Here is a 14,352-nt window from a genome sequence, read left to right as displayed (position 1 = left end):
TGTGGTTTTGGAGCCTGTCCTGGAACTAGCTCTTGTAGACCAGGCTGGTCTCGAACTCACAGAGATCCGCCTGCCTCTGCCTCCCAAGTGCTGGCCAAAAATATTTAAACAATAAAATAGAGGTGGTTATAGTGCACACACATGCAGAAACACATTCAAACTAATGTCAGGAAAGAGGTAAGTCGCATTCCTTAAAATACCCAAAGTATCAAGAGAGAAATCAAAACTTACTATTTTAAGAACTCTAATTTAAAATACAATTTCCCGGTTTATATGGAAACATTTTAATAATAGTGAAATCTGAAAATCAGTCATTATTAATGAGGCACACTGGCTAAAGACTATGATTTTTGCAACCACAGAAAACCTTTGACAGTACAAAGCTTTTAATCTCTCTGATGAGCTCTGACTACTGGATATTACTCACTATGCTGAATAATACAAGCATCTTAGCATACATAATCTTACACATAAAGAGCACTCTCTCCCTTAACTCACCCTCCTGGAGCATCAGATCAGAAGGGAAAGGGAACAATACGTAGTTCAGATTCTGAGTGAGTCCAGAGAGTAACAAGAATTCAAACATAATTCTTTTCAGATGTTTAAATAAAACAAACTTTACATTTTATTAAACCAGCAGATATAACCACTTAGATATAATTTTATTAGCAAAAAATGATGATATTGATAATAAAAATGAAAGGAAAAAAGAGAATGCACCTCAAACCAGAATACCATAACATGTTTTGTGGAAGCTGCATTTATTGAAAATCCACCCATTTGCTAACATACATTTTAATATTGTAAACAAAAATAGAATCTGCAGAGACAATGCAACAAGTATGCTTAACTCATGTACAGAATTGCTTTCCTACAATGAACTGTCCTTCTTAAGGCCCCTCTCCACCCAAGCATTAGGATGTATTTACAGAAAGCACCGATCAACAGTGCATTTTAATTCTTCATTAACTAAACTCTTGGCTAGACATTGAATTTAAAGATACTATCTCCCCTTATTTAAAAGGTACATGATCATAACATGGCACAAGCCAAATAAAAAGTTCAAGGATTTTTGTCCCCTCCCTTTCCCCATAACATCTCCTAAAGTTTACTGAAAAGAAGGAAAGTCTTGAAGTGAAAGCAATTCCTCACATTCATTTTGGAAAGGCCCTACTGTCCAATGGGATAGAGTGACATGCCAAGCACGAAGCAGTACAGATCCTTCCCAATGCACTAATGCTGAATTTTAAATGTAGTGCTTTTCCTAGTCAGTGAACTGTTCCCCTGCAAAATCCTAGGCACAGAATTGACTATAAGGATTAATGCATTTATAATGCTTCCCTAAATCCCATAGAGACTGAGAATTCTTAAGAGATTCAGACCCATGGTTTTGTCTTAAAATATTTAGTGCTCTGTATGTCAGCTGAAAAGCATTCTGAATCAGATTCATTCTTGTGGACAAAAATCAAACATACTGTGAACGTCCATACTCATTTTTTTAAGGAGGTTTGATATAATATTAATGTTATGTAAAATTGATAATCATAAATAAATACAAATACTTAAGGAATGTCTACTGCAAACTGAATATAATTTTTCTTAAAAAAAAGCTAACTTCAATTATGGTTTCTGTACTTGTGAGGACTGGAGGAAAGAAATATAATGCATAATTAAAAATTATGATTTTGATCCCCACTGAGTCCTGTTGAATTACGGTAAAGGACACAACTCTTTTCTCCAGGCAGCTTTTCCAAACACACACTCCACACTTTCCAAGTACGGGCTTTTCTTGGTTGGTTACTGATTATGGGTATTAATAGGAGTTGAAAGAACTGAAGTGTTAGTCACCAGAAAGACAGATCTTAGTCTTAAATCATGGCAATTCTTGGCTTTATAAACGATATTGACAAGGCTCTCCTAGAAACTAGTCCCATCCCTGCTGTGGGCCTTCGTGGGTTACTGGAGCGCTCTAATGGAGGAAGAGTTTCAGAGACAGCAGTTTGGATTTTGCTGGAAGTAAGGAGTTGCCACCTCGAACTTGTGTTCATGAAATAATTCCATTCTCCTCCATGTAGTTACATAAACTGTATCTGGAAAAAAAAAGCCATGGTCTAAGTTAATTCACTATATTACAGGAAAAATCAGAGATAAAAACACTTTCTGCCTTCACCATTCAACCAGCCTAAAATTGTTCTTAACATGCTCATCACAGACCCTGATGGCACAGAAGGTCTCACCACCTCCCTGTGTCCCAGTACTCAATCCATGAACCATACTGTAGGGACTCCTAATTAACTATTTAAAAGCAGGAAGGAGTGGAGGCTAGGGAAGAAAACCAATGAACTATTTTTCCTTATGTTAAAAATATTTATCCATAAGCACAAATGCCCCACGTAACTCATTTGGGAAAGCAAAATATAAAATACTTTTAAAATACATATAATTAGAGAATAAAATAAAAGGTATGTTGTTTGTACTGATTCAATTATTTACTAATATAATTAAGACCCTGAAGCATCTATAAAGGAATACGTTTCAGTCACCCATTCCTCTTCAACTGCCTATGCACAGCTAAGACTGAGGTAGATGTGCGAGCCAAATAAAACCATGAACTGCCAAAGACCTAGACAGGAAATGTAAACTGGGGCTAGAGCATCAACAAGAACAATTAACTGTCTTCTAGAAGATATAGGTGGTGTGGATCATATACACAGATCCTTGTATTCAAAACTTAAGTATTCGTTTGCCCTTAAATAAAAACAAGCTATAGCTGGGAGGCAGAGGCAGATGATCTCTGTGAGTTTGATGCCAGCGTGGTCTACAGAGTTCCAGGACAGTCAGCATTACACAGAGAGACTGTCTCAAAAAACCAAAACCCAAAAACCCAAACCAAACCCAAGGAAAAAAAAAACACAAAATTGTATTTTTAGGTTACTATCAAGGAACACATAAAGTGCAACTCTCTAATGAAATTATACAAATGTATTTTTATCATTAGCCATAGCTGTTACACTGAAAGTAAAGCTATTTCTAACCAAGACTTAATGCACTGTGTACAACTGGGGCATTCTCTACAATTCTCTTAGGATGGACTCAAAACACATCTGTAAGGGTGATATTTGATTCCAACCATCAGCTGTGAACAGTGGATGCTTCTGTGTTAAGATGTCCCTTGACCTCACACATCCAGTACGTCAAGCTATGTTCCAAAGGCAGTTTCTTTTGTCCTATCTCAAACTAGTTTTATTCTTCACTTAAAGAACAGAAGAGGAGGAGACAGTTGAGGCACAGAGGGAATGCAGGCTCCTTTAAATAAACAAAGAAGAAGAAGGGTGCACAGTGTTCAGTGCTGGCAATCTTTGTATCCACGCCCCCATCTCCCCCACACGCAGCAATACCTAAGTGACTTATAAGAAGTCCTCCAGAGAAAGCTCTGCAAAGGGGTCCTTTCCTGCAGCTCTGTGAGGACTGTGCCTGGAGGGGCTGGATGCTGCCGACAGCTGGGGGAAAGAAGACAGAGACAGGGGAGAAAAAGATCTCAGAATGACAGAACATGAGAGTAGAAAGTGTAATGAAGGAAGAGGTGGTTTTTGCTTTGTCACCTTTAATAAATTAAAGGCAGCCTTTGTAGAAAATGGGATTATTTAAAATGCTATTGCATGTCAAGTTAAAAGATATCCAATGGCATGTGTTTTCCAGAAAACAAATGTGCGCCTCTGAAACATAAAATGAAAGTCTTTATCCATAAAAGCTGGTATCAGTCAAGACTTCTAGTGTAGGGGGAGAAAGGGAGTAGGGAGTATAGGAGATAGGATGCATAATTGTGTTTAAAAAAATAGCCTTCCTATGTCCAGACATATGTCCACGGTGGTCCAAACTGACCTCAGTTCAGACTCCATGTTTCCAGATGCAATTATCATTTGCTGCCTTCTTCCTGCAGGTCTCTGTTCTTACACAAGGCTTTACCTCCTGCTTTTCTATCTGAACACCCTGAAGCCGGTGTACACCCTGAGGGAACTAAGCCCAGACGCTCTGAATAAAGGGTCAGGAAGGTCTCTGCTTATTTCCAGTCCAAGTTCATCTGATTTTCAGAATTTGCCCCATCTTTTAATTTGAAAATAAAGTTGACCACTTCACCAAGTATCTTTACTCCCAAAGAAAAGACAATTTTTCTGAGTAATTAAGAGGTTAGTGTGTGTGTGTGTGCGCCCACCCGTGCGTGCACTTCCCAAGAGTTTCACCAAGCTTATTTGTGAGTATTTAAAACCCAACAAAACTATTTTTAGTTTGGAAGAAACTTCTGTTTCTCCTTTGCTACAGGATCACAGAGTCTGCATGCACAGGACCATTATGAGAAGAACTGGTTTTAGGGTCATTAAGAATTAAAATTGATTAAGTAAAATAACTTTCATTCATATTTCCAACACTTAAATTATATAAAGAATTGTAAATCACAAAAAAACTCTTTGCTGGTTTAAAAATTATTTCATCTCTTTTTAAGTTGTGCTTTTATGTTTGCTTCTTTGTTTTTGTCTTAAGGAAAAGCACCTTTTCCTTAAGAATGATTGGCCAATGAGTTTGGCCAATAGTACCTCACCAGTATAAGCAATTTGACATTTAGGGCACTATAACCAGCTTACAAATTTGAAAATCATCTTTTGTTATTCTGATCATCAAGATTTTTCCAACCCATACACTACATTAGAAATACACATTCAAAGGCAGAGAGAAGAGATGGCAGGAAGGATAATGGACTTGCCCGTGCTGCTACAGATGGGAGGACTGGGCAACAGGTTTGTCCTGACTAGAGCTCTCAATATCGGCCACTCCAACGGCAAAGTAAAGTGAACCCTAACTGGAAAGATGCCCCATGAATGGATGCCTATCCAGAAGAAAATGATTTCAAATACCCATTAGTCACTGGGATGAAAGCGCAAACATTCATACTTACTTCCACTCTTAACTTCACCTAGATTTTCCTTTTCATTTCAAGTTAAAAACAAATATATTCCACTGCACACTGAATCTAAATGCTAACTCTATGAGAGCCCCACACTAAAATGTCTCTTTACAACAGGTTTTCATGAAGGCAACAGTTTGAAGACCCGATAGCACCAGAAGAAAATGTCCCTGAAGAATGTAAAAGAGACACCACCATTCTCAACATAAGCATGCTAGCAGGAATCAGAGTTTTACAATGTTGAAAGAGTTCAGTTTACCTTGGGGAAAAACGCCCTCCAGGCTTTAAAAGTGTAAGACATGCACTGATAAGTCTTATGTGTATACTTAGTAACATTAAATATTTGAGGCCACCAATGATTCAGTGTCTATTTCTACACACTAAGGTTCTCAGCACACTCCCCCAGAAGCAGGCTAACCCACATCCTAGAGTGGTCTGGCTGCAACATCACTCCAGGGCCTTGGACATCCAAGTGGCCACAAGCACCTACTCCTACCTTTTCCCATCGCTAAAGAAAGCACAGATAAAGCCTTCACTGGTGGGAAAGTAGTCAGACACAGGGGGATAAGGAAGGACAAGAACAGGACATGCTGCCCACATTACTGCTCAGGAAAAGCAGAAAGAAGAAAAGGGATGGTGGGCAAGGACACTCCAGGGGGTTAAGACGCAGTAGGACTTTAAGTTTGAAGAAGTCGCCCATGAAAAAGTGCTGACTCTTTTTTATTTATCATTCTTTGAGTAAATTAAATCTATTTTAAAAATGCCAAGGAAAACACACTAGAATAAGAAGTTAATATACTGGAGGAAAGGAATTATTAAAAACTCAATTTGTCAGAATTCACCACAAAATCCAATTTACAAGCTGGCATAAAATAATAGCACTATGGAAATATATAAGAAACAAAATTACAACAGAAAATGCCCTGGTGCACTTTTCCAAATAGCATTCTCTATCCTGGAGTCCTAGTGCTGAAGTTAGTACAGCCACAAGTCAGTTCATATCCAAGTGAATCTATTTCATAATGAAAAGACATCTTACTGCCCCAACACAAGCATACTTAAGTCCTCTTTTCATTTATAAAAAAATTGAAGCATCGCAAAGAGCAGCATATAAAATAGAAATACTAAGATTTCCAAGTAATGATGATGATGACAGCTGAGATCCCTCTACCGCTCTCACTAATCTTGACAAACACATGAGTGGTGAGAGGGTTCAGTAGGTAAAAACCAGTGCTGCCGAGTCTGAGCCCGTGTTTGTCCCCAGAACCCAGAAAGTGGAGAGAGAACCAACAGCACAGGCTGTCTGTCCACAAGGTTGTCCTCTGACCTCCATATACCCGGCACCAGCACACACTCCATTCCTATGCACAAATACATACAATATATTTTAGTAAAGACATAAGCCAAAATAAAAAAACAATCTTAACAACTTGCTTTTACAAACACTTGCTTCAAAGTGGAGCTATTTGGCTTTCTTTCCTTTCTTGGTTATAGAATGCATAGTAGAGAAAGAGTAGTGAAATCATAAATTAACAAAAGACAAAGAAATGTTTTAAAATATATTTCAAAATGTACTTTAAATCTATACTTCAAGAAGCTGACAAGGTAAACTGTTAAGATAACAACGGCTGCTTCATCCTGCTAATTTGTCAAAGAAGACCTGCAGGTTAGAGTAAGACCGCACCAGCGAGCGTGGAGAGCCAGGCCCCGGACAGACCTCTGACCTCAGAGTCACACAGGACCCTAATGTCCAGGCCAGTCTGGGACACAGTGACAGAAAGAGAGCCTGGGTTCAACCCCCAGCACCACAGAAAGTTATTGAGAACAAAATTTCTAAGAGATTAACAGCTTCATACCTAAAGTTCTTAGGGGAAATCTGGGCTCAGTGCCACTGACCTGTAATCAAAGGTAGAGGCAGGAAGATCAGAAGTTCAAAGGCAAAACGGGTACAAAATGAACTCTAGGCCAGAGCAGGGCAGGCTACTGTGAGACACCCCTTCTCGAAAACAAACAAAAGCAAAAATAGATAGATATAACTAAGAAAACAACTTCCTCACAGCTTTACATTGAATTCTCCAGTCACTACAAAGACTACATAGTGTCAATGAGATAGACCCACTCTGACTTTGCTATAAAACAAAGACAAGAACTTAAAAGAAAACTGGGTGTAGTTTCTTGGCTTTAAATGACTCACCAGAGATTTATAGAAAGATTAACTGAACTGAATTCTGGCTCATTCATAAAACGGGGTTCGGAATACCTAACCCCAATAATACTTTGCACAGATGTTTATGGTTATCATAAAGGTGTATACTGCCTGACATACATCAGTAATTCAAACATTGCTAGCACCTACATCAAACATTCACCTGCAGTGATGCAAGGCTCCCATCAAGAGCCCTGCATCTGCATAGCTCTGGGCGCTCTGTTAAGTCTGCAGCACTTCTCTTGCTCAGAAAAGCTCACGCTATGACTCTTCATTAACTCACCGTTAGCTTCCTCAGAGAGGGCAACATTATTTTAGCTCTTGTTTAGTGATTAGCAGTGACTTATATATTATGACCATTCTAAAATGTATTAAAATGTTGTCAATAAAAACACTCTGTATAAGATGACCTCCAAATTCAGATAAAAGGAAATTAGAATTCTAATTTTAAAATTCACCAACTTAAATTTTTAATTTTAACATCTAATATGTTTACTAATGTAGAAATATATTGATCCAACCTACAGAATTATGAAGGGTATGTGCTTGTTACTATTTGGATGTATGATACCTCTCTCACATATCACACACACACACCAAACAAACAAACAAAAAACCCCATGGGAATGTGAAGGGCAGAGACCATTAACATACCTAAGTCAAACCCATTCCTATAAGAAACCCACTGTCCTATAACATCATCTGTCTAGCTCATAAAAAGTTGCAGCCTCCAAAACCTCTTAAAGAGTCCCACACTGTGATAATAACTACATCCATTCCCTCTGTCTCCTCATCCCTTCCTTCCTTTCATAGTGCCAGAGATAAAAGCCAGGCAGAGCTTGTAAGTGCTAGGGAAGTGTCCCACTGAGCTGTATCCTTATATAATATAGCAATGGATTCATTATTGTAGGAATGGGTTTGCCTTACGCTGTGTGTTCAGTCTCTACCCCTCCACTATGTTGCCAAAAAGTTCTAGCTACAGCTGGCACCTTGACAACTCAAAAGGATTTCTATTCGCTGTATGTACATTATTCAACCTGTGTGTTCTGCTCAGTAACACTAATAAAACACATTCCCTTACAGTTGATAAAAATATTTAGAGACGACAGTACTACTCCAGGATTCCAGAGATACCAGCCTTGAAGCTTAGTCTCAGTAACAGTAAATTGTTTCAGGGTATTCAGAGCACAGCCAGATCACTAAGGGCATATCCAATCCATCTGCGTGGGAATATAAATATACAGTGTTGCACACCATTAGTTTTCTACTAAAGATAACCCCACTTCTTGGTTGTTTCAATGAGCAACAAGGCAGGGAAAGGTTTTCCTCTAGAGGAAGCCATATGAGGACTCCAGCCTCCGAAAGTGCTGCTGTCCTGAGCCGTGACCCTTGGAAGCTAACAGACCAATGCACATCTTGCAGACTCCAAGGCTGCTACTTTTTCAGTTCTTAAATTTAAAATCCTATTTATGTCATCTCAATTCTATCAAGATACTTAACTTAGAGGAAGAACTTTAAACGAAAATACTGGAGCTGGAAGTGGTTCAATGGTTAAAAGCACTGGTTGCTCTCTTCCAGGACCCCTAATATTTTATGACTAACTGGTATATAATAAGGGCTCTACAGAAGCAACTTTTCATTTATGGTACTAAATCTAATTCCCAAAACAATTTCTCTCATGGTCCTGCATAACAGTAAAAAGACAAAGATAAATGAACACAAAGTACTACTGGAAGTCCATATGGCTTTCTTCACAAAGATGTAGCTGACCAAATCAGCTGAGAACCATTCAATATCCAAGATAAGTACATCAAGACACAAGTGAATGAATGAAAGAATGAATGATGCACAACGCCCTAAAGCAGTGTCATTGCTTCCTTCAGACACTTAACTGATGTCAGACTTGTGTAGTAGACCATCTACTGCAAACGACAAGAACCCATAAGCCATTTTACTCCTTTTTTAGTCATATCCTCCCTTAAGCAAAACAAGCAGTACTCAAAAAAGCAGTCTTTATATATAAAGTTATAAAACTTTAATAATATTCTTGTTTTAAAAAGTTAAGCGCCCCTTCAATTTTGTGCTTAAACAAACGTTGAGCCAACACAAGTTCCTCATAAAGAAGTGATAAGAGAGCAAGCACAACAACCTTTGCCACCATCAAAAAGCTTCAACAACCTCTAAAACCATTATTATGCAAATAATCACTAAAGAGCTATTTCCTACCACAGCAACTACCACAGTTACTAGGGTAACTACTGTCTTCCTGCTTAAGTGACATAATACCTACACACAGCAAACAGTTTACAAACTACTAGTCAGCTGTGAGCATTCTAATTTATATAAAACATCAGTAAAATGTATTTCAAGTACAAAAGGATATAATTAAAAGATTTAGGAACAAACATAGAAAGAGAAAAAAAATAAAATCTATGAGGATTCAGCGTTTTCCACATAAACACCGGAAAAATGCAAATGATAGCACAAAACAAAGATTGCCACACACCTCTTGAAGTGCAGTGGTGATAACCTCTATAAGGTACAGAATGATGAACATGAACCAAAGGAAGGGAGTGGAACTTGGCTGGGATGCAGCTCAGTAGCAGAGCTTACGTTCAGCATATGTGAGAACATGGATCAATGATTTTAATACCTAAAAGGGATTAAATATGAAATGGTCTCCTATCCATCACTGTCTATCAAATAGACTCGACACATCTTTATAACAATGTTGGTCCTGATAAGTATGTGCATTAGAAAAGGAATACAAGCTAACTATCAAATACTCTGCTTTCAATAAGCTTCAAAATTACAGTTTACCAACCTTCTGACACTGGAAGCCATTTAGGAAATCAAAGAGTACATTAACAATTCTATGCAGTGAGCAGAGCCACACATAAGGATAAGCTACCCTTCACTTCATAAGGTACTTATCTCATAGCTTTGCAATAATAGAATCCAGACTGCTCTAACGTGTCTCCAACTCCTCCCCGAAAAGATAAAATTAAGAAGACACTTAGAGTAACCGTCAGGAACAGGGAGGGCATTAGAAGCATTTACAAATGCTTCTAAGTCTCTCCTTTAAAGAGTCTAACTTAGCACAGCCTTGCCAGGGATTCTTCTCTACTTTTTTGGTTTGCTTTAGTGACAAAAAGTTACTTAGTGGAAAAAAAAAAGTAATAGACAATTTTTCTGTAGGCTTTCTAAGAGTCTGCAAACATCCCAAGAGCAACACATACAGCAAATCCCAAGCCATCAACTATAGGCTGATATTCTGTGGCAATGGGTTTGAGGGTCTAAATGTCAAGAATCACAAAGAAATAAGCTTCCTCAGCTTTGGAAGCTTCATTCCAAGCATGAAATTTTAGGAAGTTCTCACTTACAATACTTGTATAATTTACTCGCAACTTTCTTACAGTTAATCAATATTCTAAAAAGTTCTTGCATCAGGCAGCTATAAAGCAAGTAATATCCATGACAAAAGGGAAAGTCTGATTAGTGTTACAGAGCCCTTCCAAATCAACACACACAACAGTTATGCGCATCATTAATACCTGTGCTCCTGATACAGGGCCAAAGGGGTTTGGTGGTCTCATGACAGGCTGGCTGTATATTAAGGTTGGTTGTGTCATTACAGGCACACTTCCCATCTGAGGAGGCTGAAAAAAATAGGATAATATTAAGTTAAGAAATGCTGGGTCACACATTCATTACTGTGGAAGAAGTAAACAAGAGGACTAGTGGGAACAAAAGATGAACGGCTACCTCTCTGCTCTGACTGCATGCAAGGAAGACCGCTATCTACAAATTTCTGAGCACTTTCATATAGCCTTAAAATATACCAAATAAAGCCTAACCTTTTTATTATTTATTTATTTTTTTGGTTTTTCGAGACAGGGTTTCTCTGTGGCTTTGGAGCCTGTCCTGGAACTAGCTCTTGTAGACCAGGCTGGTCTCGAACTCACAGAGATCTGCCTGCCTCTGCCTCCTGGTTTCTATCCAATGGATTTGCCAAACTTTAGCTTTATTGTAGTATAACAAAGAAATATTCGAAAAGACGAAACAAGGAGGAAGAGGAAGGGAGATGGTTGAGGAAAAAACTTCAAGTACCCAGATTTCTCTAGGTCTATATACAGAGAAAACTGTAGGCTCTATATCTAAATATTAATATACTTCAGAGCATGCTGATTGCCTTTGCATATCAAATCAAGTTTTATGCCATATGCAAATGATCATAAATAATGACTGACTTTATGTGTGTGTGCATGCGTGCAGGTGTGCGCACATGTTCATGTATACATAGGTATAAGTACACATGTGGAGGCCAGAGGTTAACCTCATATCACTAAGGGAAACAGAATATAGATTATGAGGATGGTAAATGATTCAAAGACTGGTCTGTACCACAACAATCACTGTCAGTGCACACTAATCTACTGTATTTATTTACTTATTTATTTACTTATTTACTTATTTATTTATTTATTTATTTATTATGCATACAATATTCTGTCTGTGTATACATCTGCAGGCCAGAAGAGGGCACCAGACCTCATTACAGATGGTTGTGAGCCACCATGTGGTTGCTGGGAATTGAACTCAGGACCTCTGGAAGAGCAGACACTGCTCTTAACCACTGAGCCATCTCTCCAGCCCCCTAATCTACTGTATTAAGTGGTATCATTTCACTAACCATACCAAAATAGCTTAGAGTAAACACTAACATCTAAGTGAGTTTGCAATGAAAGGCAACATGCACAGCAAAGCTACAAGGGTGAAAATAAGTGGTCAATACTGGATACACTAATCAACAACACCTATTTTACAACAGCCATTCTTAAAACATTCTTATGAATCCTTGTTAGGTTCTTGATCTAGTAGCATATACAGGTCACTTAAAAAACAACTAAGGTTGTAATAAACTACTATAAATAAACTAATGTTAGGAATAAATTACTCTATTGTCCAAAACTTTTATTTAAAAACATACTTACAATCCCATATCCCATCATGCCTGTTGGTGTGGTAGCAGGATAGGCCATTACAGGGGGTGCCTGATATGGCAAAAGAGAAAGTAAACAAGGAAATGTTAATTCCTGGATGTCACGAGTTTAAAAAATTGTCAGATTTCTATTTAAGACAAATTGCTAAGACAGCTATGATTATGTGGCTTATGATTACTGGAAATTGTCAATTAATACTCAATGAGAAATTAAAATCTCAAAATTAGCAAAAAGCGGAACTATTAGGAAAAAACACTTAAACTTAGACTCAACAGTAGTCTAAGCTCACAGCATCCTTTACAGCTTTCAAAGACCTTTCCACAGAGCACTTGCCTGCTCTGTTTGAGACCCTGGATTCTACCCCCAGCTGCATCAAGATAAGCAAACAAATGAAAAAATAGCCAGGGATTTAAAATTATCCAAAATTTTAAGTCTATCATTCTTATAAAAATTGGGTTCCAGAACAGCTAGGGCTACATACCCTGTCTCAAAAAATAAAATAAACAAACAGTAACATTAAAATGTTTATCAAGAAAAAGATAATATGGATGGGTTTTTGGTGTATTTCTTTAGTACTGGAAGTAAAAAAAATCATAAAGATTCCACATGAATTAGTATCATGATGTTCAAAAAATTAGTTTCCAAGGATCTTGCTCATGGTTGTCAAAACCACAGGAAGATTTCAAAGTGCCTCTGAGTGACTCTCCCTAGAACCACAACTTTCATGTAGGTAGCTGTATACTAGCTTCCTAATTTATCCTAAAACTTTAAATTACACAGAAGGAATTCAAGTTCTAAGTACGTATTAAATGAGGTCTTCTTGTTCTACTTTAACTGATGATTTGTAAAGATACAATCTAGAAACAAATTGTTTTAGATATGGCTGTCTTAACAATATTCCCTGCATACCTCCCTCATAAAAGACTAAAACTGAGCACAGGTGAAAGACCAATAACACGGTTAAAACATAAAATTATACAGCAATTTGAACATATGCATGAAGTTAAATGAAGCATAACTTTAAAAATAACGCTAACAAGTGAAGTTTAGTATTTAGGTGAGCATGTAGGGCATATTGGTCTCTCCGCACTTCAAAACCAAGATCTATAAGAGCAGTAAGACAAACTGCCAATTACAGCAGAAGCCTGTAAGATTACATGCAATTGTTATTTCAAACATTACACAATCAACATTTCCCTTCATTCAAAAGTCATCAAGTGCATGGTGGCAGCACAGATACACACACAGACACCCAGCCATCTGGCAGCAAATGGCAGAATATTAAGCAAGAAAGAAAAATTGGTATTTCCCATGCCACCATCAGAATCAATTCTGCAACACACCCATGAAAAATCAGTAGATGCTAGGAAGAATTTCTGGCACACTGAAAATCTGATGTGAAAACAAGGACTAGCTGGAAGGTTATGAGAGTCTGCTGCAGCGGTGGTTAATAGCATGCCAATTTATTGCCAAAAAAAAAAAAAAAAAGGAAGAAGAAGAAGAAGGGCTAGGTTTTGGTCACTTACGTATTGTGGAAAATGCATGCCATTCTGCTTTTCCCCAGGGAGAACAATTACATAATGCAATAACACTGGATTAGAGCAAGTACTTACACAACAAAATACACAGAGAGCATTTTAGTTTACATGTACAATCACTACCTAAAATTCCGGATATCTATATATCTAAAAAGAACATCTATTATCAAACACTATCAAGGTTGACAAGGAAAACACGTTTAGCTACCTCCCTATATAGACACAATGGTTTAGTACTTACAAATGTTATTAAAACATAAAATATATCAGTGATGCCTGAACAAAAAAATTCAAGTGCATCCTCAAATAGGATGGCGTCATTAATCTACCATCAGGGTGGGGGTTACCAATGAAAACAGTTTGGGGTATAACAAATATTTTAACAAAATAAGTGAATTTGCCTGAAATATTAAAAATTAAAAACCTTGACAGTGTTTAAAGAATTAATTAAAAGGTTAGAAATGTAAAGAAAAACCATAAGCAGCAGTTTACTCTTAGTGAATCACATCACAGGCCTTACATGTTAGCCATCAAAAAAAAAACCTATAAAATACACACAAATATCTTAAGAGATGACACACACTACAATATACGACACACTGTTATATTGTCAACTTACATACAAATGGCAGAGGGATAGGTGTT

At 37.6% G+C, this 14,352-nt stretch overlaps 1 protein-coding gene across 13 annotated transcripts in view; it reads right to left on the bottom strand.

Moving 5' to 3' along the window:
- Positions 1-277: 277 nt before the first annotated feature.
- Picalm (phosphatidylinositol binding clathrin assembly protein) overlaps positions 278-14,352 on the bottom strand; it is an 82,322-nt gene continuing 68,247 nt past the window's right edge. For 6 of the 13 annotated variants that reach the window (XM_013350154.2, XM_013350148.2, XM_005357567.3 and 3 more), the window contains 4 exons: positions 12,161-12,220; positions 10,721-10,825; positions 3,399-3,500; positions 278-2,090 (listed from right to left, as the gene is read on the bottom strand). In XM_013350154.2, coding sequence (XP_013205608.1) covers positions 3,408-3,500; positions 10,721-10,825; positions 12,161-12,220 — 258 coding nt within the window. In that variant the 3' untranslated portion in view covers positions 278-2,090; positions 3,399-3,407. Of the gene's footprint in view, positions 2,091-3,398; positions 3,501-10,720; positions 10,826-12,160; positions 12,221-13,695; positions 13,720-14,352 lie in introns of all 13 variants that reach the window. The other 7 variants (XM_013350145.2, XM_005357566.3, XM_013350147.2 and 4 more) reach the window with 3 other exon arrangements.

The sequence above is a fragment of the Microtus ochrogaster genome, chromosome 22 (assembly GCF_000317375.1).
Source record: "Microtus ochrogaster isolate Prairie Vole_2 chromosome 22, MicOch1.0, whole genome shotgun sequence".
Taxonomy (NCBI): Eukaryota; Metazoa; Chordata; class Mammalia; order Rodentia; family Cricetidae; genus Microtus; species Microtus ochrogaster.
This window is presented reverse-complemented; position numbering and strand designations above follow the sequence as displayed.